The sequence below is a fragment of the Rhinopithecus roxellana genome, chromosome 5, assembly GCF_007565055.1.
Source record: "Rhinopithecus roxellana isolate Shanxi Qingling chromosome 5, ASM756505v1, whole genome shotgun sequence".
Taxonomy (NCBI): Eukaryota; Metazoa; Chordata; class Mammalia; order Primates; family Cercopithecidae; genus Rhinopithecus; species Rhinopithecus roxellana.
In genome coordinates, this window is record NC_044553.1 from 138399001 (window position 1) to 138426454 (window position 27454).

Sequence of the window (27454 nt, forward strand, 5' to 3'; positions counted from 1 at the left end):
CATACATATTGTCTCTAACCTGCCCTCTAGAATTTTATGCAGCAAGGCAGCACCAACATGTGACCTCACCATATTTCATAATTTTTATTTCAGAGCCCAAATAGTAAAATACACTCAGGCAAAATGAAAGACAATAGGCTATTCTTCCCACCTTGATGAGAGAATAAGCACTTCCTGGTTAATGGGAGAAAAAATGAACTAAACAGACCCCTGGGAAGTTGATATTACCAAAAATCAAGGAGACATTCTACAAATGAGGTGAAGACACAGGACCAGAGACCCAATGTGAAAAAAGAAAGTCATGTAAGTTAAGTGGCTGTCACTTAGCTATACAAAGCAGGAACAGTTACTAATCTGCCTCTAAGGAGGTCAGTTACATTTTAATAGCTGTATGAAACACTTCTACATTACTATGCAGGCATCTCCATTCATGCCCGTTCAAGAAAATCATTGTTGATCCCACTAGTATTTTCACTAAGCAATAAATAAAGTCAGTTTTTGATAGTTCCAAGACATAAGTCTTTCAAACAATAAGTGTTTGAGTAAACCCAGATGCTATGATAATATCTAAAATTTCTTGGAAACTATTTCAATAATAGACAAGCTAATGCAGCTTAAAAGGCCTAACTGATATCTCCATGTAAACACAGTCTATGGGAGAAACATGATTAGGGAATAAGAGAGAGAACTCAGACTTTTATATATGATATAAATATATCATAGATTTATACTATGATATATAAATAGATATACTTTTCCCTGTGAGACTAAGAACTACAATTCTTCAAAGGAACATACCTTATAAAACACATGATAGGTAGGTGAGTATTGGCAAACTAATAATTTCTCAGCATATCAGCTAAAGCATTGATTTTCTTCTACCTCAAAATAATGAGTTCTTGTTAATTTCATAAAAGAATACATCACAAGAAATCATAAAAATTCATGTTGTGATAAATAGGTTACATAATTACAGACTTAACCCTGATAACACCAAGGCATTCTACATAGTGCAGGATTCCTGAGCTTTGTCCATTCATTTTCTCCATTGGCCCTTCCACAGCCTTTCTTCCAGAAAATTCTTACATGTTCTATTGAACATCTTCCTCCCTGGTAGCCTATGTCTTTCCATGTTTCCTTCCTCTGCTTCATTTCTCCATTGGGCTATCCTCAGGGAGAATTGTCTGCACACACATAAATGACCTCCTTCTTTAAAAATATAGCACAACTGGGTGATTTTTCCATCATCCTTTTCCCCAGTTGACTAGCACTGCCTCAGCCAAATCTCATCCCCCCACCGGCTTATCTGACATACTGTTACATTATCGTACATATAGAACAAAGGGGAAGCTTAAGGACAACAGTGTGAATGTGCTGCAACCGGGTTCTTTATGTTCCTGCTTTAGCGTCCCATGTAAATCTCAACACCATTTTGAGGTTAAAAATCAATGGGGGCCGAGATAAGCCTTGAATGTAGAGGTTAACAACTGAGGAATCGGAAATGATTATTCTCAGTATGATTTTCCAGCAGCTCATTAGATAACATCACATTTTTGAAATTTGTTTTGTTTCTTGGTGGGTGGTTTTTATAGAATTTAAAACATTAGAAAGCTGATGTTGCCATGAAAAATCAGTCACAATGGAGCTTTAATATTTACACAATATACCAGCTAGTGACGTGACTGATATGTTGCTCCCATTTAAAATATAAAATAAAATACTTTTGGTTCTTGCACACGTAGTTCTCATGCTTTTCTCATTTCAGACAACTAGTTTAAGAATGTATTTTCTACTTTAGTTTTTGTCTATCCATTTTATTTTTTTATTCAGTTATTAATGGAATGGACAAGAGATCCTTTGACTGTACCATCAAATACAATCATACACTATGATTTCATAATAGTCTCACATTTACAAAAGAAATTATGATACGAAATTGGTTGGTCTATTCTTTTGGGGGCTATAATCTTAAATATTACTTATGGGTAAAACTATAGTGTCTGTTTTAAAAAGAAAAAAATATATATATTAAAATAGCATTATAATCATATGCTATAGGGACTTTAGATACTGAGGGAGTAAACCTCAGCTAATGGGACCAAATGAAGATCCAAGTCCAAATTCAAATGTCAATGGAAATTCCATGATACCGGGGGTTGCCTTATAACAAAGCCTCCAAAATGGTTGATCGGAATTCTCTCTAACTTCCTCTTCTTCTATTTTGCAATGGAAGTAAGCTTGTTTGTTTGCACCTATTCTTCATTATAGCTCACCTACTGTGGGAGGAAATCAAGGCTGTGCTGAATGGCCATGGTACCTACCTCCCATAGCAGCTGAGAATATATATATATTTGTATGTATGTACGTATGTATACTTTTTTTAGCGCAGCATTCAGAGAGAACACTGCTATAGAGACTGAGATTAGGAATGACTTGGGCCACATAGTAATTGTAAGAATGGAGAGGAAAACACCAGCACCACCAGACCCACTGGTTTTCCTTTAATAGGTATCATGGGGGTATAATTAACCCACTGAAAATATACATACCACATACATGGTTCAAAAGTAATTATTTCCAAAAGAAACCCCTCACAATTACAAATATTTAAGTATTTCTTTTCTTTCCATCTCCCCTTTCTCCTCTCTAGGAGCATATGACAAATATATTGTTTTTATATGTGTATTCTCTATGCCACTTTTAGTTGAGCTCCTTCTTCTTTTTCTGGCCTTGTGTACGTTTCTATGTTTCTGTGGTTGACAGATGAGTCCCATTCTCTACAGCTTAAGGTTAGAAACTGTGAATTTTCCAAATCTTTCTGCCTCCTCCTCCCTAGCTTGTCAATTTCATTTCTTTTTTTAGCACTCTCTCCACCTGCCTAGAAATTAACCCTCAGATTACAGATGATCATTCTAACCTCCTAGATTGAGGGATCATTCTTGGTATCTAAAATATACCAATAAATTCTGGGATATGAAGACTGAGAGCACTACATGGCTAGAAACTGGAACATCAGAAATGACTTTAACATAAGGTCTAACCTTAACACCAACGTCTAATCACAACACCAATGTCTAACCACATGGCCTGGTTTCAAGGACTTGTAATATTTGGGAATTTTCCAACTGGGCTCCATCCATGCCAAATAGAGCCAAGGCAATACCCTTTATCTTAACGTAGACAGTAGCTTCCCTAATGTAGTAATTATTCAGGTAAGTCTTTTCTTCTGGTCTCAAAGCATGCATCAGCTGTATCAGTTCCTTCTCAATGCAGAATGAACACACGCTGAATCAGGGTTTCTTCCTCTCCGTCTTGGGATCTTTTCACATAGGGCTTTTGACCAAGAGAGGTGATACGGCTACTTCTTAGCCAAATGCCATTTGAGTACAGAAAGAAGTATGGAGCTGTTAGAGATTCATGTTCTTCCGATAAACTCCTGTCTTTCAGTAAGCCAATAGGGCTCTGTTGAAATAGGGATTCAGTTCTTAATGTCCTTGCCTTTATATAACTTTTTAAAACAATAAGCTCTCTTATAATCATACCTTTAACCAGCTAATCTAGTTTTCTTTCATCTCTTGCTGAAATTCTTCTCCAGCCAATGCCGGACTTCTTGAAGGTTGTAGGAGAAGGGGCCTTTTCCTCCCAGATAAGCGATTTTCTGTCTCTGCACAATGCACACACGTTCAAAGGCGACCCCGTAAGCTATGTTGGCGTTGTTGTCCATGCAGTCAGCCACAACTCGGCACTGGGGCGGCAAGGAGAAACGCTCCAGAAGCTGCTGGGCCGCTGCACATCGATCTTCCTGGTTCTGGTGCTTCTTCACCTCAAAAGACAAAGAGGAGTCCCCAGGTATCGCCCAGCCGTCTGATGGATGAGCCTCATCAATGTAGACCAGCAGGAAGTCGGCCACTGAGGAGAACTCTTCCACCAGTTTGCGGAAGGCTGGCAGCTGGCTCGTGAAAGGAGGTCAAGTGGCTGAACCAAAGTTGACCACTAGTGGGCGCTCAGGGCTAGCAAAGTCAAGGAGGTGGCATGCGGCTCCCTCAGCTATCTTCTCCTGGGTACCGTGGCCACTGTTGTCACCTCCTTCTGCACTGGAGACATGCACCACACTGGAATTGGGGGCATCCTCACCCAATTTCACCTGAGGGTAAAAAAAAAAAAAAAAAAAAAAAAAAAGAAGGTGAGAACATCACATTAAACACATTGCCACTTCAATTCACATTAAATAGTTACAATTGGCTCTAACAGAGTGTGGTATTTCCTTCAGAGCATGTGGTAAACATGTATCGATTTGAGTAAAGAGGCTTCATGGCAGGTAATGTAAAGAATGGCCCAAAAGAGAATAAAAGTCTTTTTTATTCTGTATAGTCACTGAAGGTAATTATTTTCATCACTGAGGGCACTGGAGTTAACTCTTTTTATAATTAAGCCAAGGCTGATATCCTTTACTATCTTTATTTTGCTGTCAATTCTTAACATGCATTCTATAACAAATGATGAATTGACTTCATTTTAAAAGTTAGAAGCAAATGGTCTACTTTAAGACAAATTATCAGGGTCCTGGGACATGGTGCCTCCTTCTGAATTCTGAAACACCAGGCAGGACCTCTATTTTCTTGCATGATACCAAGTCATTTAATCTCAACCAATGGCCAATGATACCAGTGGGCTCTATTCTTGGCCAGACCTAGAAAACCTGAGGTCTACGATTTATAAGAAGGGTTACTTCCACTGAACCTCTTTAGTGATTCAGTCTTCCCACCCGTAACATGGAAATAATAATGCCTGTCTTCCACGTATGGCAACTGGAAGGCAACAAGAGAAAAAGAGCTCTTTGTGCACTGTAATTATATGGGTGTGTGTTGCCCTTATCAGATGCTACTCCACCATGTGAAATAAAACATCATCATTCTTGGGCAATTTTGTGTTTAAAATATATATATATCCCGAGCAAAGCTTTGAACTCTCCTCAACATGGCATCCCTCCTGGAGGCTTCTACTGCCACTGCTTACAAGGTAGTTCTTACCACTCCAAACTTATAATTTCCATTAAAAAAAAAAAAAAAGACAAAAAGAAACAAAAATGGTTACTCCACAGTTCTATATTAATTTCTCATTTTCCATGTGTGCTTGTTTCCCTCTCTTTATATAGGCAGTCACACTAAACAGTACTTTTCTACCCTATAATTTGTTAACAAGCTCCTCTGAATTATAAAATATTGGGGCAGAAGAGGTAGAGATAAAAATTGTTTCATGTGCTCCCTTTGCACATGGTTTAAATAGTTGAAAACAGAGTGAAGGAAAGTTTGCAGCCTTTGAATCTGTAAAGTGATAATACAAAGCAGGCAACAGTAAAAGAGCCAATTACTTCAGTTTGAATTAATACAGTTGGATCTTCCTTGGAATGGTTTAATCAAAGCCAATAACATTAGGGACAATTTACGACAGGACAATTGATTTTTATATACTATCCTTAATATTACAATATACTTCCAACTGGATCGACTTATTTCCCTCATATACATCTTGCCACACATAATGCTACTGTTCATTGAAGTCACTTAGAAGTGAATTGTTAAAGATGTAACAATCCAAACTGATATAACACACTCAAGGGCTTTTAGTCAGAAGCTTCTATCTAAGGTGAATGCATAACTCTTTTTAACTGTAGAGAAAGAATTAAAGTTCTTTCTCTCCCTTCTAAAAAATCCTAGCAGGGCAGGTTTGAAATAAGCATTATTAGTGTTCTAAGAGAAATCTTACGGTAATAATCTTCCTTCTTAGAAAGGAAGCTGCTGGTGTGATTTAAGTAAGTCCATTTTGCTTTTTAGTCACCGCCACAGAGAAAATTATTTTACTTATACTAACTTCCTTGGTTAATTTGCAAGTGACACTAGATGGAGAAATCTAATAAGCACATTTTGCTGGATTCTTTCATATGAACTACACTAGTCTTTAAGGCGTGAAAATATACATCAAATTTAAAGATATACATGTTCAAGGTTTTATAAACCTTTTCATCCTTGGGTTCTTTTTGTACTTCCTTTTTTATAGATCTAGGTAGTGGGTAGCAGCCTCTTCTCTTTAGATCTTTCCCGTTTGAAATAATAGTAATGATTCTAGAAGGGATGTTTTAACAATATCACGTGTACTGTGTACCTCAACATACTGTGATAAGAAGACCTAAATGCATTCAGATTAGTCTGTTATAGTGACTTCCTGTTAAGTAAGCAACCTGTACACTTGTAGGTTCTTGATAGGTAAAAACATGCATCTGCATTTTGGAATCATTTTTGAAACCTATGAACAATTTTGTGGCCTTGATAAATGGGCCTCTAACCCCCTGACTCATCCAAGCAGACCTGTTGATCCTTTCATTATGCCTGATTATTCAACTGAATAATCTAATCTGATGCTTTTGTCACAGGAGGCTCTCTTGTTACCTGCAGTAAATTTTCTTGGGAAGTTAATGCACCCTCTCCTTCTTAGAGACAATGTATATAGTTCAGCTGCAGAATTCTTTCCAAAACACAGACTAATTTGCCTTGGGAAATTTAGAGTAAGTACAACACTGTCACTCTAAAATAAAAAATTAGGAAAGTTACCAAATTCATAATGCTCTTATGTGGGGGATTTAGCATTTTGTTAGGATTAGCGTTAGACTGGGAAGTATTTATTTTATTGAATGAATGCTAGTTGTTATAATCCTAGGTCAGTGAAGAATTTTACACATAATCATCACCCTGATCTGCAATGAACATAATCATATTTGGGTGATGGATAAGCTCACTGAGGCAGATAAATTTAGAAATATGAATCCTGGAGCTGTCTCGTAGAGTACTACCACAATCACCACTCAGTGTCATTGATCCATCCTTGATTGTCGCATCTGGTCAGTGCACAAAACAAATGTGGCCTATTCTTTTTATTTTTTTGAGCAGCCAGGGTCCCTTACTGAATATTACAATGTCATAAATGGATATTCTTATTCATGAAGGTGCCTAGACAAGAGAAAATGCATAGATAAAATTAATATTATTAATAAAACTAAGAAGGAAAAACACACACCCACCATCCATAAATCCAAATGTGAGTAGACCAGTAGTCTGCTTTTATAAGCTTCATATACTAGTCATAAAATGTGTCCATCTTTGCTAAAAGCTGATGGAGGACAATTTAGCTAAAATAAAGAAAAAAACACTTTTTTTAGATATGGAAGTTTCCTTTAAACTAAAAGAAAATATTCTAAAAGGATATTACTGTTCCTTCTCATCTCCCCATTTGGTCACCATAAAAATTAAATTCCTAACAGACCAGAGTTTCAAATGGAGAACTTCTTGGTTTGCTGGGTTATGCGCCCTGCTGAGACAGGCTGGGAGAATCACCATTGTCTTCGATGATGGAAGATTCTTTGCTCTCCCCAGGAGCAAAGCATTCCTTGACACAGAGCCAAAATGATGAAGAAAATAAAGTCGGTCCCATAATAAAATTTAGGCTGCAGGAAAGAAGCTCAACAAAAACAAGTTATCCCTTGGTACTCCCAAACTTTGTTTTAATTTCCCACAGTGGCACAGAAAGTCTGGCCACAAGTTACCTATCATCTTAATTTCTCCTTCTTAGAGGGTTTGTGTTTGGTTTTTGTCCTTAATGAGACATATTTGCCAAAGAGGCATTCAAAAGGCATTTTTTACTCTTGCGGAAGAGTAATTAGGTCGGTACCTCTTTCCCTGCCAGCATTAGCTGCTCTAAAGAGAACCCTGCCCAGTATTTAATGCCCAAACACAAGAAGCATCATTTCCACTAATTGGTCTTGAAGTTCCGATGTTCCCAAAGGGTCCCTTTATTTTTCAAGGATCAGAAAGGACATACGTAAAATGTGATATTGTCATCGCTGACTTTTATCTCTCTCATCTGCACTATTACAGTGGTCCTTTCTTACGATTTTGCCAGCAACATCAACACAACACCAACAAAGGAGGTAAATAAAGGATTTGCCTTTTTACAACAGAAGACATCTCTGGACCAAGTTTGAATGTTGCCGTGGACATCTTTATAAGTATGAACATGAACATAAACATAGAGCATATATAAAAATTCGATTCCCTTGATGATGTTCGGTGTTCAGTGCATGGGGAAAAAGGAAATGCTGCTTTAGCATGAGGACTGTGAAATGCAGGGCAAGGGAGAGAAAAGAACCATTCATCAAGTAGAAGCAGAAAATACAGCATATACTACTAACCTTGTTTTTTGTTTTGGAGTTTTATTTCTTTTTCTTTTCCACAGCCTGAGAAAGGCTTGTGGACAATATATCACATAATCTCATAATAGAAAGTAAAGCAAATTATAAAAATGAAGGGTGGGTGTGTGGTAGCAGAATTTTCACACATACTTCTTGCTATCCAAAGCCCTGAAAATGGCTTTATTAACTATCAGGAAGTTTCAAATTCTTTGACATAATGACCAGGCTACATCAATGTCCTTAGAAACATGGCCAAACTATCATTAAGCAGAGATTTAACCATTTATATTCAGATTGGCCAAATAAATCAGAGTTGAAGAATAGGCTACGTACTCCTTCCTCTGAGCTCAATTCCCTTTTAGCTATTCTCTTTTTAATTTGTACCTTGAAAATGTAGCTCTAAGCTCTATCATTCCCCAATGTTTTATCCAAGTGATGGACAAGCTCTGGCTGTGGCCTGCTTTGTGTTCTTTGGGGACTGTTTCTCTCTTAAAAGGGCCATTTTCCATTGTGGAAACTAGTGTCAAAGGCTTGAGGTGAATGAAGAGGAGGAGGAGAATGTTAAAGAGACCCTTTCAAAACCAAAATTATATGTTCAAATGAATATGTTTTCTGTACCTCTGCGATATTAACCGTGCAGAAGCTAAACTGCCTGTCAGCATCTATACTGTGTGTTTACTTTTACACTTCATTTAGGTAAGAGCCAGGCTCCCAGACAGAGCAGTTTGCTTATTGGTTGCATGATTTTAGTCTCTGTGCACCAACACAAGGATATACTGTTCAGATGCAATGACACTGACAGAAGAAACTTAAATAACAAACACCTTTTATTCACCTCAGGGTCTCTCACCAGTGTCTATAGACTTTCCTTTCAATCAAAATTGTACACAGAATCCATCTCTTACTAAACTCACATTATCTTTAAAGGCTTCTCCATACAGTTAATTCAAATCCTTTTCAACCTTTTAAGAAAGCGTTTATTTAAAAAAAGAAAAGAAAAGAAAAATTTATTTTGTTCTTTCTTTATTTCTGTGTTGCCCCTTGTGGAGGCAAAGCACAGGGATAATACTTTTACTCCACTTTCTCTACATATCTTTTCAGGCATCTGACATGCAGCAACAAGGAGAATTAACGGCAAATCACATGTCTAGTTGTATCACATGGGCACACACCCCTCTCATCCTGGAAAACTTCACTTCTAGGGATGGGCAGCCTTGAAATAATGCAAGTCAGGATTATGAAATAGTGTGATGCCATCTCAAACAGAACCTCCTACAATGTCTCTAGAAATGACTACACCCAAAGACAGTGGCACAGATGACAACAGCATTCAGAGAAGTGATTCAACCTGGTTGAGAGGTTCTGAGTGACCCTCAAATGCTACCAGAGAAACCACTACCCTTGCCATACTTGAAGACAGAAAGAGACCATCATTCAGTTCCAGCTGTGTTCATAATGTTTCCATTTACCACACACCCACTCCACTCTTGTCTTTGGACATGTGGGTCCTGAGGTTGCTTCTACACATGGTAGTTATTACATAAATCATCAAAAGCAAACATAATAACATCAGTCGTGAACTTGGTCACTAATCAAATCAGTAGGCAGAGACAAAGAAATACAGAAGAGGAATATACAAACCATATGCAAAAAGAAAAAACAAATCACTCATCCTTCCCAATTTCCTGGAATAGGAATAACCACATATTGCAACACAATGGAACACTATACATTAGTGAAAAATACAATAAACTTTATTAAAGAGGTATTTGTTTGCTTTTCCATTTTATGTTCAATAAGCTGCTTAATGGGAGAAACAACCTCACTTAATATTTGTGGGTAACATTACAGCCCCCATTGTTTATGTAAGAGATGACTTTTTTCATGTTTTTCTTAATGAAACATGACATTTATATAAGAAATCTATGTATATAAGTAAAATTCTTCCAATAAGTGTTTTGTTTTTATTTTTGTTTTTACTTTATAGACAAAAGGCAATTGTCCTCCCAAAAAGTAAGAGTTTAATATACTGAGATCAACCACTGATATTTCCATGGTGTCTGCTAACACATATAAAATAGGATGTTGAACAGGGAACTTCCTAGTTAATGGCTGATATACTTGTGCACTCCTCCACCTGCCTCCAAATTGCCTTCCCCTAAAACAAACCATGAAAACTTCCCATTCAATGTATACTTTTGTGAAAATGAAATGATGAATTCAATATCTACTTCTCTAGGTCTCCCATCCTCTCTGACATGCACAATATAAATGAGTTTTTACTGTTAGAACTTTGAGCACCAATTCATATTCTCATAAAAGAATTTCTGTCTACTAAAAAGAGCTCTTGCTATTCACATTTTTAACAACAATAAACACAAACTCTCTTTAGGTTACTATCAGTAATACAGACATGTATTGTGGTAACATTTTCCTAGTTCACAACAGATATTTTCTTCTTGAACATCTGATTTTCAGAAGAACAATCCTGTCCTGAATTCTTTGTAATTTTACAAGTTACTTCTTCTCTTTTCCTGCTGCATGGTTTTATTTTTCTAGTGTTTATTTATGGAGGACGCGTTCCCTTGTGCCTCTACTATTTCAAGTTCCCCGTCTCTGGTTCTAAGGTGCTGCCTGCCTAAAGCACACCACTTCACTGAACACCTGGCTTCTATATTCCTCTAAAATACAGATGTACAGTTCCTTTTTCTGGCATCTTGGGCAAGGTCCCACTACACTTTTAGGGAAACCAAGATTGTCTATTTTGATAACTACTTTTGCCAAAATAGTTCATTCTTCTCAAGCCAGGTTGAGGGGGTGGAGGGGAACTTTAGAAGTCATATGGGCATAGCAGGTAGCAGAAAACTGACAAAAGACCAGAGCCAAAATCTTCCTCTGTGCCCCTGAAGATCTTAGTTGAAAATGCTCTACCAACATCTCTAACCAGCAAAAAGCCTGGAACACAGTATTTTGCATTTAGAAACTAAGATCACCACCTCTGATTTTGAGAGAGCAGCCCCTGGACACTACCTGACCAGGTAAGGGAGACCACTGCTCTGATGCTCCTAACAGCTCTGAGATTTAATGAAGCATAGACCCATCATCTCTTTCTAGGGCAACATCTTTTATTTTTGAGAAACAAAGTAAAGGAGGCTCCCCTTGCAAATTCCGGATTTCTGACAGCTAGTGTTCAGATTTTTCTTTTGCAAGTTGGTATCTAGTAACTCAGGACTCACTGCCTGAAAATCGCTTCCAAAGGGTTCCAATTTGAATCAATGTAGAGGAGGTGGTACACAGCTGCTTGCTTTCATTAACTCTTACCTCGACCAGAAACCAAGCAGCTATGATGCCCAATCACACTTTCTGTGACCATTTTCTTATTTTGTCAACTGTCTGAGAGTTTTGAGTAGCATTTCTCATTTCTTGCTTTTCAGTACCCACCCCTTGAGCATACTTCCTCAGTGTACCTCACATAGCCTCGCATCAAGCAAAAAATCAAAATTCCAGTTTATGGCAAGAGCAGAATAAATGCAGCAGTCTCCTCTTCCCGATCATTTTCTGACTTTTCCCAAGTGATTGTACCAGCACAAATGCCTTCTACTCCCAAATCACAGCAAGATATTAATAACCCTTAGTAGAAAGACTCCTCATTAGGTCACACAGAGTTATTATGGCTTAATAGCTGTCACCCTCCCAAACTAACCTGTGCAACAGGTGTGGAAAGTAAACTCAGAGGCTCACTTGGCAGCCCCACAAATAGGGCTTCACAGCTCTCACCCCAGTGCTCCCAATGGCCTCTGGTCCCAGCATGTGAGCCCCTGCCCCTGTAGACCTAAGGAGAAGCCCTTCTCAGCTCAGCTCACCTGTTTGTAGGCATCGAGGAGGAAGCTCTTCCAGACGCAGCGCAGTCCCTCTGAGGTCAGCATGCGCCGCCACTCTCCGCGAGTGGACTTGGAGCGGCTCAACAGCAGCACCACGTGCTTGAGCAGAATGACCGAGTCATAGAGCGCCAGGAAGAGGCAGTTGGAGAAAAAAACTGGCAGAATTTGCAGTGTGATCAGCAAGTCTACGCTGAGGATGCCCATCTTCTCTGCCTCCTGAGTCAGTTCCCTTGTGCGCTCTGGTTCCCCTTCACCCTCTTATTTAAAAGGGGGGTGGTGATAAAGGGGGTGGGGGAGGTAAGGGGGAAGGTTGGGGGTTGGGGGAGAAGGGGGAAAAAAAACTAAATTAAAAGGAAGCCCAAGTTGTCTCCTCTTTCAAAGAAGCAGAAATGGCAAGACTAAGTCCAGTCTCTCCAGCCCAGCAGTTGGAGTGTGCCCATCAATTCATTCAATTCGGAGCTGCTGCTTTTTTTTTTTTTTTTTTTTCAGGATTTAAGATGTTAAAAAAAAAACAAAAAAAAACTGGCGTACTCGTCCCTAATCCAGTTACCCCTGTCAGAGTCCGTTAAAGACAGGCAGTTCTACTTTCATTTCCAAGCACCTATGAGACTGTGGCAGAGATTTTAAAATTTTCTTTAGCCTTTCATTGTCTCTATGCTCTTTAAACGTAGACTGTTTCTTTCTTGAATTGCCAGAGTTTTTTTTTTTTTTTTTTTTTTAATGTGCTTTAAGGGTAGTTTTTTGTTTTTTTTTTTCTTTACTCCGTTTTACACACACTTTCTGTGCTTCTCTTTCTCCCAGTCTCACTCTCTTCCCCAGGAGCGGCTGACTCTTTTTTCTCACTCTCTGTCTTTCCCTTCTTGCTAGCTGTCTGTGGTGCAAAATGCCTCTCTCTGCAGCCCAGTGAGTCTCCCTGACGCCTTTTATACATTCCCTGGCTAATTGCTGCAATAGAGAAATGAAAGCCTAATCTTGGTAAAGATCTTGACGTCATTGAGAAAGAGGGCTTTACTTTGGCCAGGACTGCAGTGAATAGAAAAGCAAAACTCGACAACTTTTTTTTTTTTTTTTTTTTTTTTTAGAAGGGGTGGGGGAGAGACAGTGGAATTTTGCTTTGTGATTTAAAGAGAGAGAAGAAAACTAATACCCTTGACAGCTTTCAGGAAATGCTCCCAAACTTTGGGAAAAGTAATTTAATATAATGTGCAGATTGATTTGGCAGACACTCTCTCTTCCGATTATCATTATCATTAATTTATGAGGGATTTTGGAAAGAAAGGATCCTGGAAGGCAGGTAGAAAAGAGGAAGAGTTATCACAGGTGGTCTTTGCTCTGTTTCTTGGAAAATATGAATGTTTATATACAATCTTTACACCTTTATACCATGACTCCAATTCTTCGTAAGATCTGTGACCTAGGTCCTTTAAATTTTTTTGAGTCATTATCTTATTTAAGAAAATGCAAAGTGAGTTGTAGGTGGAAAACTTGTAAACTATTTGAGTATCATTACAGCATTTCTTTAAACCTGCTTGCAGAAACTTGAATACAGGTTTCTTTTTAGTTTTACCCAAGCTTCTAATGAAAAAAAAAAAAAATCCAAATTCCTCCAGACAGGGAAGGAACTAGGTGACATTCTTTTAGCTTCATTTTGCAGATAAAATTAAAACTTTGTCCATTGACTAGCATTAAGAAGCCAAAAGGCTGAGAAATTAATTATTTATGAAAGCTCTTTAAATTTGGTGTTTCACCTGCTTCTGTTAGCATAACCCCTAAGAGACCTGATACTTTAAGGAATCTTCCTTTTTGTTTGAAAAGAAATTTAATTAAATGTATAGGAAGTTAAGAGCAGACTGAATTGGCTCAAGGTGCCACACTGACCATTGTTCAATGGCTTGCCTCTCCCATGAGTCTTTAGGATAGATATTTAGGCAGACAATGTTTTGGCAGAATGGCATGACCCCCATTTTATTCTACTTTTTCATCCTATGTTACCCAATAGATCACCTCTAGGAATTATGTTTTCTTGGAAGAAGGTAAGGCAAGTACAGACTTCGGGACGGGGTGTAAAATTGTAATTGAAAATTAATTAGCTGAGTTTTCTATGTAGCCAGAGCTCTCATTAGGCATAAGCTAAGCAGTAGGTGCAAGCTTGTGGTTAGTGTATTGTGTATTTTTTCCATGTGGCTAAAACCTTCATGATCACAGAAATAATTCAGAAGTCTAGACAGGAGTCATTAATTTGTGATCCTGTGAACTGAATTCTGCATATTGATGCATTTTGTTTGGTTGGCAGGTTGCTTTTTGCCTTTAAAAAATAATAATCAAAAGAGAATGCCTTTAGGTTCTGTGAGATCAGGGATTCTTGCCCACCTTGTTCACTGCTACCTCTCCAACACCTAGAACCATGCTTGGCACACAGCTCAATGTGGATGGATGTTCTGAATGAATGAATGAACAGGGCATGTAGAGGGCCTCTGCATTGCTCTACACTAGGGGGCACCATTCACATACAATAGGACGTGAATGGGGGGTGCCCTGGAATTGTAAAACGTGGTGGCCTTGTGCAATGCCCTCTCTTGTGACACAATTCTCAGCATTCCCTACAAATTATTTCATTTTTTTCCTTAGTTTGGCTCCTGATGAGTTTTGAATTTGTATCTCATGGATAAAATCGTTAAATACTTCAAAGCTTAGAAAAATAATATAAACCATATAGAAAAATTATATTTTCCCTATGACTAGCATACAATGTTAGCAAAAGAATATTACTAATATATACAATGTACATTTACTGCATGTACCTTCTCAAACTACTCAATGTCCTTATGGGAAAAAAGAAAGAACAAAGGCAGGGAGTTGACAACACGGTATTTTAACTGGTGGAGATACGAAAGCTATATTGCCATAGTTCCCACCAACAATGGCAGAATGCGTTGTAGACTCAGGAAATGCTGCTTCCACTCACTGCCCAAGCCTTAAAATCTCTCCCCTTCTCAGACCTTCATTCTACCTTGATTGAATTAAACCAGTGCTCCCCTGCAGTGGAGACTTCAGCAGCTTTAAACCAATTCTCTCTCACTTGCTTTAGCTCTGAAGGAGAAAAGTACGTTTGTGAATTGCAAGCTAAGGAGAGGGATTGATAGAAAATCAGAAAAACCTTACTTTTAAATGCAAAGTTCAAAGCATATCCAGACTTTAAATCGTTATAAATTAGAATTAGGACTCTGTTGGGGGCTTTTGTTTCTCTTTATTTATTTATTGAGATTAGAAGTGTTTAAAGGGAATGTTTTTAAAAATACGAGAACAAAAAGACACACAGCCAATCTGATTATGTCATTTCTCAGATTTCTTCTATCATTTTTCTAAATGAATGAATAAACAAATCACAAAACTGTGGGCCATTCCTCTAGCAGATAGACAATCTGTCCATCCAAGAAATTACATTTCTCCAAAGCTATTTCTTTTATTATGCATGGTCCACAATTGCTTGTTCCAGTTATTAAGAGTATTTATCATATTGATTTTCAAGTAATTTTATACTCATTAAGTAACAAAATAATCCTAAGGTGACAGAGTATGATTTTTCCCATCATATAGATGAGAGAAAGCAGATTACCAAAATTAGGGAGTCCCAGCTGGTGTTGGGATATTTTCCCTAACTCTAAATAAGCTTCTCTTTTTTTCTTTAATGTCTGTTATGGGTCCTGGTCATTACTCTGAGAACTAAAACCCTTGTCAAAAGTGGTTTGCTAGTAATTTAATCTTGAAAATGGCAAAGGCTATTAGGACTTCACATCTGTTTAAGACTGTCCCGACTGAGGATCCTTGTTTAGATTTCATGTATCCTTTCAAAGGGCTTGGATAGCTTCTTGGTCATGTATGTGTTCTTAGCAGCTTGGCTATCTTCTTGGTCATGTATGTGTTCTTAGCAATCAACATGTAATGAGTTAAATGCAAACAAATGAGCGGCATGTCGGTTGCATTTCCCCATATGATGTTGTACATGGGGTTTAAATTCCAAAGAGAAGCAGCCTCGGGCAAAATGCTTTGGGCTTTTTATGAAAAAACCTTTGCAAAATTGTTTTAACTTTTTTATATTCCATAGTAAAAGAGCATTATGTCCTACTGTTGCCTCTTTCTGGTTGGAAAATAACAAGTATATGAGTCACTAGCCTTCTTTAGTCCTCTTCTTGACTCTAAAATTGAGATTGAGAAAATAAAGTTGGATAATCTGAAAGCAGACTTGGAAATTTTAAGCACAACAGTTGCCACTACCATTTCCTTATTATATTTGAAGGAGCAGAAGAGCATCCAGACAGTTCTGTGATTTTAACAGTTCATACCATGGACTTTCAAGCTGTCTTTGTTTTGTGGAATTTTATTCTTTCTAAATCAAGTGATTTGTCAAGTGCATAATAAAAAAAATGGCATTTTCATTTTTACTTTATTAAAAACCTGTCAAATAAATACATTATAAATCCAAAAAAGTCTGGAAACAGCAGGTATGCTGATTTTGGATTTGAGAATATGGTTGCCACACACAACCCCTAAAACAGCGCTGCTCTTATCAGGGCAAGGAATCACAAACTGTAGAACCTTCTGCCTCTAGTGACTGTGCCTGACAGGGAGTTATGATGAAGGGCTTACACCACAACTACTGAATCACTAAAAATTCCCTGTGGGCCCATCCATTCTATAAACACAGCCGTGTTCTCTGCCTTGTGATGAAAGGAGAAGCTCAATGGATAAAATATGCAATCCCACAGTAAACTCTGACACACCTTGAGCAAAGCAACTTGGGGGCGGGAGGGCAGGCTGATGCCTTGGGAGGTCTGAGCATTGTCTCCCAGCAGCCCTCTCCGTAGGTTCCTCTGCAGTGCTGGCAGACAGCACCCATCTGAGGTGTTAATGCATTCTTCCCTCAGGAACTGTGGCTTCTCTTTTATTTTCCAGGCTACCTACTGGTAAGACAGAGGGGGGAAAAGAAGACAAAGGAAATAAAAAGGAGAGGGAAAGCAAAAATGAAGAGAAAAAGGCAGATAAAGACAGTAGGAGAAAGGCAGGGAAAGAAAAGTTTCCATGAATTGCCAGTGGAGGCCGCCAACAGAGAGCCAATTAATGCCAATTGTGGCAATGCTTTTTGTGAGGCAACAGCTGCCCAGTATCTGGATGAAAGCCACCACCGCATTTCACAGAGGCCACAAAACAGCTGTTAGGAGACAACAGTAGCCTTCACTTGCGATTGGCCTGTCTAGATCCATGTCGATAGCCAATGCCCTCCCCTTGCTGCCCAAACCTCTCCAGGTGCCTTGACTGTTACTTGGTTTTGAGAACAGTTTATCAACCTCTAGAGACACCCAGAGTTGGGGATGGTGTGGGAAGAGGTGTGGTAGGGGAATCAAGAAGGCTCTGTAAAGTTAAACATGGTGAATTCATTCATGACCAAAAAAAAAGGAAAGAAAAACTCAAAATGAGGAAATTGAACTCACCCTTTCTTTTCTGAAACTATGACTCAATCTCTTCTTTCTCCCTAAATCCTTGACCCAATGCACTAGACCAAAAGAAACAAAGGAAAATGGTCAAAAATAGCCATCATCTCTGGAACAACATTTCCTTTACTTTGTTTCATTCCTCAGCTCATAGGAAACCACCAGACGATATTAAGTTTTAAAATAAAATAGGTCATTCTTTATAAAAGGCTTTACAGCAGTTTTTTTAAAAAGTCACTTATCCATCACCTCCCTCATATGCTGAATATGTGAACACCAAGCATGGCAAAATATATTAAGAAATATGCTGGCTCATGCCATTTCAGAGGTAATGGTGTAGTTTGTTCCCACTGAGAGCAAAGGATGCCACACCTCCTCTCTCAAGAATCAGTACACTAAGTAAGGCTCAAAGGAAATAAACTAGATATTCTATTCTAACTTTAGTGGAAATGAGGAAGCTAATAGAATTAACTGTAGCATGAAAAATTCCTGTTTGGTAAGAGGATAAAATACCTGCAATGAGGATGATTGTATAATGAGTGTGTTACCAAGGGAGGTTATGAAAATGTTATCAGCGGATTCACTCTCAAGGTAGGCTAATAAAATTCTCTCTCAAAACCTTTTTAAGCTTGTGGTACTCTTAAAATAATGGTTCAGAATAAGTTACTACATAACATTACATAAACAATACAACTGAGCAACTGGCAGAACACAATAATTTATAAATTATTGTTCTGTTTCCATTTCAATTTTAAAGACTAATTTTTTTGTCAGATTAAGTGAATCCTTATGCTTTTCTAAGAGATGGTAGACAGGAAAGCGTTAGTGTGTCTTCCAAGGACAAAATATAAGGCATGAAATTCGAATCTATTTTTACATCCAGTCTCATTTATTAGATGGACACTGGGAGTCTTTTATCAAGATGTGACCACTTAGCTAAATGATTATTTTCAAAACAGATGTAAAAACAAATTTCCAAATAGTCATGCTTTACTATGTCAGGGAAATTTTCTGTTATGTTTTAAAGATTCTATACCTTCCCAAAATAAAACCAAGACGTTTTATGTCAGTAATGAGCTAAATGATACACCAATCTAAGACCTCCAACTCCTCAAAGCAAATATCTCTATTGCTCTCTGATAAATGTTAAATAAAACCAACTCACTCAGCAATTTGGCATTTACCTTTTATCAAGAGATGTCACATTCTGGTGAACTTCATAAGTCACAGAATCTATTTCTGGAGCCATAGAGGCCCATATGACCAGAAACAAATCTCTGATTTTATTTTTCTACCAGCAAAATGGAGGTTAAGATGTTTTCTCATATTTATACCATGTTGATGGGTAATATATTCAAGTTTATAAGAAACTTAGCTTTATTCTAAAAATATGCAACACACAAAAAAAAGTCTTGACAAGTTTTTTCGGACCTGCCTAAGTCAATAGATTCCTTCTAATAAAACCTTCTTTGTAAAAACAAACAACAACGACAAAAAAATGAACGAGAGAAAAAGAAACACACACACACACACACACACACACAAGCACACAAACAACAAAAAAACAGATCCTGGCAGGCAGGCCACATATTATTTTTAGTTTGAATCACCAACCTGTGCTACCTAACTTGATGGAGATTTTGGATGTAGTAGAAAATAGAAAAAATTATCTGTAACTAGGAACCCTATGGGTGGGTTCTTTGCCTAAAGAATAATAATAATCAACCTGAATCTTAAACTCAACCCTAAACTGAACCTGATGCAGAGCCCCCGAGAGAGGTATGTTCCTTACCTCTAAATTACCACATAGCATTCCCTTTATTTTCCAAGATTCAAGGGAGAGTATAAATAAAATGGCCAAATATTCCTGACCCCGGAAAACAAATGCTCTCTAAGTTTCCTGGACCAGAAAGGAGTAGAAAAACTTTTAAAAACATAGGAAAAAAATCACTGACATTTTAATGGGCAAGGTGCTTAACAAAGTAAAGCCTCAAGAAAATGCAATGTTTGGACCCGGGGCAGTGGCTCATGCCTCTAATCCCAGCAGTTTGGGAGGCCAAGATGGGTGGATCGCTTGAGGCCAGGAGTTGGAGCCCAGCCTGGTCAACATGATGAAACCCCATCTGTACTTAAAATACAAAAATTAGCATGGTGTGGTGGTGCATGCCTGTAACCTCAGCTACTCGGGAGGCTGAGACATGAGAATCGCTTGAATCCAGGAGGCAGAGGTTGCAGTGAGCCGAGATTGGGCCACTGCACTCCAACCTGGGCCACAGAGGGAGACTCCATCTCAGAAAGAAAAAAGAAAAAAAATGCAATGTCTGCCAATGCTTTGGGTACTACTTTGCATGCTCTTTAAGAGATCACTTAAATCATCCTACACAGAAATGTTTCCCTACTGTCCTGGGACCTGAAAACTATGGATCTCAAAAGATTGTCTTTTTAAACAACAGACTCACTCTTCTAGAAGGAGGTAGAGGGTACCAGTGGTTGGAAAAGGCAAATGGCAAAGCAGAAAGATGGAAGGTAGGGCTGGATTTAGATGAATGGATGTCATAAGGAATTTGAGGGCAGTGTAATAATAAATAGTATTTGATTGCCTTGATCACAATAGATGCTAAATAGTAGAAAAGTAGAGAAATATAAAGAATGGAGAGGTTAGTTCAATGGCAGGCTATGAAATTGAAAGCCAATAGGCAAAATATTTCCCTTTTCTATCTGTAGCCCCAGTGTAAAGACATGGGATATGTGAGAAAAGGAAAAGGAAAAAGCCAAGAGACGTCGACTTACATTAGAAATTCTACTCAAAATCACTCAAAGGGTTGACAACTATAAGTCATTTTTATTATTATTATTTTTGTGGTTGAGTTAGCCATTCACAACAAACATTTGTCGAAAGCTACAAAGTTCGTCATTGTGCTGGGCATTGAAAATAATCCTGGGTCTCAAAAAAATTTAGAGACCAGTAGGAGGAGACAGACATATAAACTAAAGAAGGCAACACAATGCTTCTTTACGTGCTGTAATATGTGCTACAATAGAACTGAATCGTACCGTAGAGTATAGAGAAAGAATTACCCAAATCTGTGTGAAGCCAGAGTCAAGAAAGGGTTAATGAAGAAAATGCACAGGCCCAGCTAAATGGAATATTGCAAAATGAAATTCATTCACGTGGTATCTGATAATGGAGCAAGTTTAAAATGATTGTTTTGTATACATCGTGTTTGTAACATTTTATTATAAATCACTATGAGAGGAACTTACATGGTATTTGACCTTAGAACATAATTAGGAATGGATAACCTTCTCTCAATAAGCATAAAGTTGACAGAGATCAACAAAAGGAAAGAAGTTCGTTGCAATCTTTGTTTTGTGTGTGTGTGTGTGTGTGTGTGTGTTTATTGTTGTTGTTTCATTTTTGTTTTTGTTTTTGTTTTTTGAGACAGAGTCTCGCTCTGTCGCCCAGGCTGGAGTGCAGTGGCACGATCTCAGCTCGCTGCAAACTCAGCCTCCCGTGTTCACGCCATTCTCCTGCCTCAGCCTCCCGAGTAGCTGGGACTACAGGCACCCACCACCACGCAATCTTTGTTTTTGACAGACCCTATCAGTATCAGCAAGGAACAGGGACCTGGGTACATCCTTTGTCTCCTTTTCAATTAACAGAAAGTTAGTACATACAAGCTTAATGAGTCTCAGCATCTAGATGTTACAGAGCATGGAAACTAGGAAGCAGTTCTTGCCAATGCTGTTCATTTATAGTTAAAGAATACATTAGTGGTGAAGATAGCAGCAACCAATTAAGTTTTAGTTCTCCACAGTCACACTTGTATAATTTGGAGCCATTCCTTTCATTTTGGGGTTGGCCAGGTACCTCACCAAGACATTTTTATAAAACATGTTGACATTCCAAATTAGTGACTAGATAATATTAGAGCCTTTGGAATTAATCTTAGTATGAATATTAGTGCTAATATAATAACTAATATTAATGCTGCTTGTGGGGGGAATGGGCTTATAACTAAAAATGATTTTAATCTACATTTCCATTCTTCCAATTCTCCTCAGGCTAAACCTCAGGAAATTTCTCTTGCTTCTTTATTTGTGGTGCTTCTTACCTCTGTCTTCTCATGGCAAGTTACCTGAACAGTGCACAGGAGGCACGGCTAGAGACTTTGAGGATGTTTACTGGTAGTGGAATTGTATAGGCCATCTCAAGAAAGGGGTAGAGATCAAGATTTCATGAAAATAGGAAGTATTTATGAAATACAGAGTCTCTCGTATATGTGTACAATGAACATTCTTATTTCCATATTCAGAGTATAAATTGCTGCTGGGAAACAGCTAAATCCTGAGATTTTTTAAAAAAACTTTTTATCGTGGAAAAATTTCAAACACGCAAAAGTAGAATGATGTGTATAAGGAGCTACTCAGCATAAGTTCCTAACCAATCTTGTGTCCACCTTTATAACCCCTAGTGACTTCTTGCTTCCTATGTAATTTGAAGGAAGTTCCAGTGAAGTTTTTGGTTTTCCCAGAATATCTACAACAGCATTATTGTCTATAGAAAGCATTATATAAATTAGCTAGCTACTTGATTTTTTTCTTTTATATCTACCTTTTTGCTCACTCTTTGACAATCATCTGTCAAGCTACTAAGAAATATATGGGAAATAGAGATTTTTCTCCATCATTTCTGAGCTAGAAACCAATGTTTTGTCTGAGTACCTATATGCTACAGTGATAGGTGTTTTAAAAAAGGCAGAGACAGATAATAATAAAACCGTAACATTTTCATAAATTATTGAATCACAGTCATTTCCTTTTTTTCCCCATTCATTTTTAATGGTATGCAGTACACATGCTGACTCAGAGTAAGATTGCTTTTAAAATTGTGAGGTGGTTTCAGTTTATTCATTTACATCTATCCCAAAATGCAATGTCCCACAAGGTATGACAAGATATTGCCATCCAGGTCATAAGAATCTGACAACTGTGATAAAACAGAAGCAGACGATAAGAATTCATGGAAGTAATCAATACCAAACTAATGTGTTTCTTAATGAGAAGCTTCTCATAATGAAACTTCATTGATACAAAAAACAAGCAATTTACCATAAAACAAATACTGTATGACTACAAACTTCTTAGTGCAGCTCATAATAGGTCTGTGCACCTTACTCTCCAAAGTCATTCCCCTTCCTGAGTCATTGACCTTGTCCTACAAGTAATAATCTCTTTCGTCAGTGATCTGTCATCTTCTCAACTACTTACCATTCCAGAACAACCCCAAGCCCAGAAAGTGATGAATGGATGTTTTGGAGGTTTTTATGGAAAATGTAATACCCTTCCCCATATCACCGATTACTAAGAGAGAGGTGGAAGGTGGGAGGGGAGAAGTGTGTGCAACTAATTGATTCTCTGCATTCTCTCTAACAGAGGTATAAAATTTTACCTGATGCTCTACAAGTATAGCACACTTGCATATGCATGTACATTAAATTTTGTAGGTGTGCTTTGCTATATTGAAAAACATATTCAAATAATAAATCTCAATACATGAAAATGACTTTCGTTTCCTATAATACATAAAAATGCCAGGGCAATCTGCTTTCTATGATCAGACACCAAAGAACTAAACATTGAGTGATATCCAACTTTATGAGACACATAAAAATGAAATAAAAATGAGTAAGAAAATAAACATTTAAAGAGCTAAACACTGTCAAACAGAAATGATTACAAAGTTTGTAACAATCTGCATTTTTCATTGTATTTTTATCTACCTAGCCTTCCCCTCTATGAATTTCTTTTGCTTATTTTCCTTCTTTTAATAATGTTTGCTCCCATAATCATTGACATTAAAGTAGAGGACAGGAAGCAAGACTCAGTTTATATTCATTGGGAGAAATATCAGTAACTGGAAAATGCAAAAATGTCCTATGTTCTTGAATGTTTCATTTAGCAACTTTCATTTAATAGCTCTGAAAAATTGAACCTCTTCACAGAGATACTGTTTGTTTACCTTGTGCCATATGAAACTACCACATTCAACCTTTTCTTAATCTACAAAAAAGCAATTTCATATGGTTTAACTCTTTGCTAATTTTAAATGGCAAAAGGTTTATAGATTGCCTTTCTACTTGAACTATATATGGTTATTTATTGGTGAAATGCACAGAGGAAAAATGGAAGTATTTTTTCTTTCTTTCTTTCTTTCTTTCTTTTTTTTTTTTTTTTTTTGAGACAGGGTCTTGCTTCATTGCCCAGGCTTCAGTGCAGTGTGGTGGTACAATCATAACTCATTGCAGCCTCAAACTCCTGGACTCAAGCAATCCTCCTGCCTCAGCCTCCTGAGTAGCTGGGATTACTGAAGTACACCACCATGCCTAGCTAATTATTTTATTTTTTGTAGAGATGGGGTCTTGCTGGTCTCAAACTCCTGGGCTCACGAGATCCTCCCACCTCTGCCTCCCAAAGTGGCAGGATTATAGGCATAATCCTTCATGCCCAGCCTGGAAATATTGTTTCTATTAGTACATGCTTGACATTGTTATTTGAAATTTTATTTAATTGTATCATACTAATGGTGAAACACCCATTAATAATATTTTCAGTCTCACCCATCAATGACTGTGTTATCAGCTTAACATATAGCCCCTGGATGAAGTTACTTACCTTGCCAACTAGCATGTCAAGCACAATAGTGCCTTCTTTAAAATGAGTACACTTAAAATATATGTTAGAACATAGCATGTTAAAACTCAGTAAAACTTTGGGCTTGAAAAGGTTTTGTAGGCAATATGTTGTGTTGCTATTAACAAGTGAAGGAATTATACTATAATAGTAATGGGAGGAAAGGGACAATTTAAAGTTTTAGAGGTAGAAAGTCAATCTTAACCAAGGACACACTCAATTGAAGTTATGTTAGGTATGGCATTTAAGTCAGCAGGAAAGGACTTCTGTTACAATCTAAAAGTTTGAGCTTTTATGTATATTCATAAAAAGTTGAAAAAGTGAATTATATATTTTTAGAGTAGAATGTAATTTCTTCTCTGAGGGAACAGCATATCTCTGCTCCTCCTAAGGCTATCATTCTTAAGGGAATCTTTCGTAAGACTTGGTTTCTGAGTTGCCTACTCAATTTGGGAGTTGGCTTAGTCTGCCCATGTTGTAGACAAAGTTAAACAAAATCCACAAAGCAGGTTAAACACATTCTTTAGACACCAAGTCAATACTGTAATCACTTTCGTGATCCACCTTGATTAAATATATCAAAACAAAGTAACAGTAAAGAAATACGGATTATATCACAGGCCACCAAGCAAGTACCCAATTATCTTCTCACATAATCCTCCTTTTATAATAATGATAATAATCAACACAAACTGCACCAACAAGTAAGGATTGCTGACTCTCACTGAGAACTTATTATATACCTGCCTCTCTTCTAAATATTTTAGTAGCATTAAGTCATGTAATCTTCGTTAACAGTCTTATGGCCTAACTGCGACTATTAGACTCATTTTGTAAATGAGAAAACCAATACTCACGGAAGGGTGAAGTAAATTGCCAAAGGTCACAATCTTTGAATCACAGAATTCTTATGCTGGAAGTGCCATGAAGCAATCAACTAGTTTGTTTCTCAATTTGTATGATAAGCTAAAAAATTCCATCGCCTACAACCAACACTAAATCCTAATCTCCGGAACCTGTAAACGTGGTCTTATTTGGAAAAAGACTCTTTGCCGATGTGATTATGTTGAGGATCTCGAGATAGGAAAGTTATCCTAGATTATCTGAAGGTCCTTAAATGCCATCTCATGTGTCTTTATAAAACAGAGGTAGAGAGATATTACACACACACGCCCACTGAACTTAGGAGGAACCAATCAGCTTCATTATGTTCCTTGACTCTCCACATATGGTCAAAGGTATGATGTATAGAGTCACTAAACTCCTTGCCTCTCATGAGCTGTGAATTAGGAGTGGTAAATGCATTAATTTTGCATAACTCTCTAAACAGTTAATGTCAAGGACTATCAGTGTTCTCCACACTATGAGAAGTAGAGTCCTTAGCGTTTTTGGTTCTAATCATATTAAACAGCCAACTCTAGAAATCCCAAAACCAATGAAAGAACTTCATCTTTAATATTCTGTTCCTCTAGAATCACTCCTGATACCAAAATCTGTATTAGTCAGGGTTCCCTAGAGGGACAGAACTAATGGGATATATATAAAGGGGAGGTTTAATAGGTATTATCTTACATGATCACAAGGTCCCACAATAGGTTGTCTGCAAGCTTGAGGAACAAGGAGAGCCAGTCTGAGTCTCAAAACTGAAGAACTTGGAGTCTGATGTTCGAGGGCAGGAAGCATCCAGCACAGGAGAAAGATGTAGGCTAGGAGGCTAGGCCAGTCTCACCTCTTCACGTTTTTCTGCCTGCTTTATATTTGCTGGCAGCTGATTAGATTGTGCCCACCGGATTAAGGGTCTACCTTACCCAGACCACTGACTCGAATGTTAATCTCCTTTGGTTAACACCTTCACAGACACACCCAGGAACAATATTTTGCATCCTTCAATCCAATCAGGTTGACACTCAGTATTAAGCATCACCACTACATTTGACACCTCACTCTTGAAAAATATTCTTTGTAATTAATACATCATCCATGTCCTTTTGCCTGCCTTCTTCAGAAGTAGATATTAGCTTTGTTTTTGCCCTTTCCAATAGGCCTCCATATTCTAAGTGATTACATATCACTGTTACATTCCATAGGCTGAATTATGCTCCTTCATTTGGTCTCTTTCTTACAAGACTAATTTCTGGCATTGTAATCATGTTTCTAGTATTCCTCTAATATCCCAATGTAGTTGTGAAACTGAGGAATGGTCCCAAGATTTGAATTAACTGATTTTTTCAAGACATGAGTATAACAGAGAGACTAAGATATATATTGAATGAGGTGGACGTGTTGTATGATTTAAGATTAATATTGGATCTTTAACTTAAAAAAAAACAATTAGGTTAATTTCATCAAAATCCTTCTATTACAAGTGGGTATTGGATCTTTAACTTAAAAAAAAAATTGGGTTAATTTCATCAACATCCTTCTATTACAAGTGGTTATATATTACAGATGCATTCCTAGCAAGCCCATGAAGTTGCTTTTAGTCATCCAGACTCTCAAGAAATTATTAAATAATATCATCTGTGACTTCTATATTTAGAATTTAATCTATAAGGTTATATAACAAATTGAAACAACAAATGTTTCCTAAGTGAGAGTAAATAAGACTTTTGCATAACAACAAATGCAGGGGACACCATGATCTCTAGCCTATTTACAAAAGTTATAAAAATTACAGATACTTTCACATGCCCTAAGCTCTGGCAGATTTTATACCAACTGACTGATTACTCTAAAACAGCAACTGCATTACTCCATCCTAGGATAGCCAATAGAGGTGAGGCTGTCCATCCAAACCCATTTCTCTTTCTTAAGTAAAAATAAAAATAGGATTCCAAAATCAGAACCTGTTTTACTCAAGCTAATTGATGTAGCCATAACTAACAATGACACAAAAGACCTGGGAACTCATGGTAGAAAGGATGCATTTTCAATTGCCTATAAAACGTTTTCAACATATCATCATCAAAAAGATTTCACTCTTTCTACTTTATATATGGTATTTTTGGCCAGGTTTCTCTAAGCACTATGGACATATTGGGCTGGATAATTCCAGGCTGTCTTGTATATTGTGGAATGTCTAGCAGCATCCCTGGTCTCTCTTCACTAGATGCCAGTAGCACCACCCCATTCCAGGACAATCAAAAACG

The 27454-nt window shown here is 37.6% G+C and overlaps 1 protein-coding gene across 2 annotated transcripts; it reads right to left on the reverse strand.

The window, feature by feature from the left end:
• Positions 1-3244: 3244 nt before the first annotated feature.
• On the reverse strand, positions 3245-17664 carry DIO2 (iodothyronine deiodinase 2). 2 transcript variants are annotated; one of them, XM_030931632.1, is made up of 3 exons: positions 17613-17664; positions 12106-12380; positions 3245-4144 (listed from the first exon to the last, which is right to left on the reverse strand). In XM_030931632.1, the coding sequence occupies exons 2-3, from the start codon at positions 12325-12327 to the stop codon at positions 3545-3547; spliced, it is 822 nt and encodes a 273-aa protein (XP_030787492.1). In that variant the 5' UTR covers positions 12328-12380; positions 17613-17664; the 3' UTR covers positions 3245-3544. The 2 variants fall into 2 exon arrangements, with proteins under 2 accessions (XP_030787492.1, XP_010381039.2); XM_010382737.2 differs by lacking the exon at positions 17613-17664 and having other exon boundaries at positions 3569-4144; positions 12106-13093.
• Between the last annotated feature and the right edge of the window lie 9790 nt (positions 17665-27454).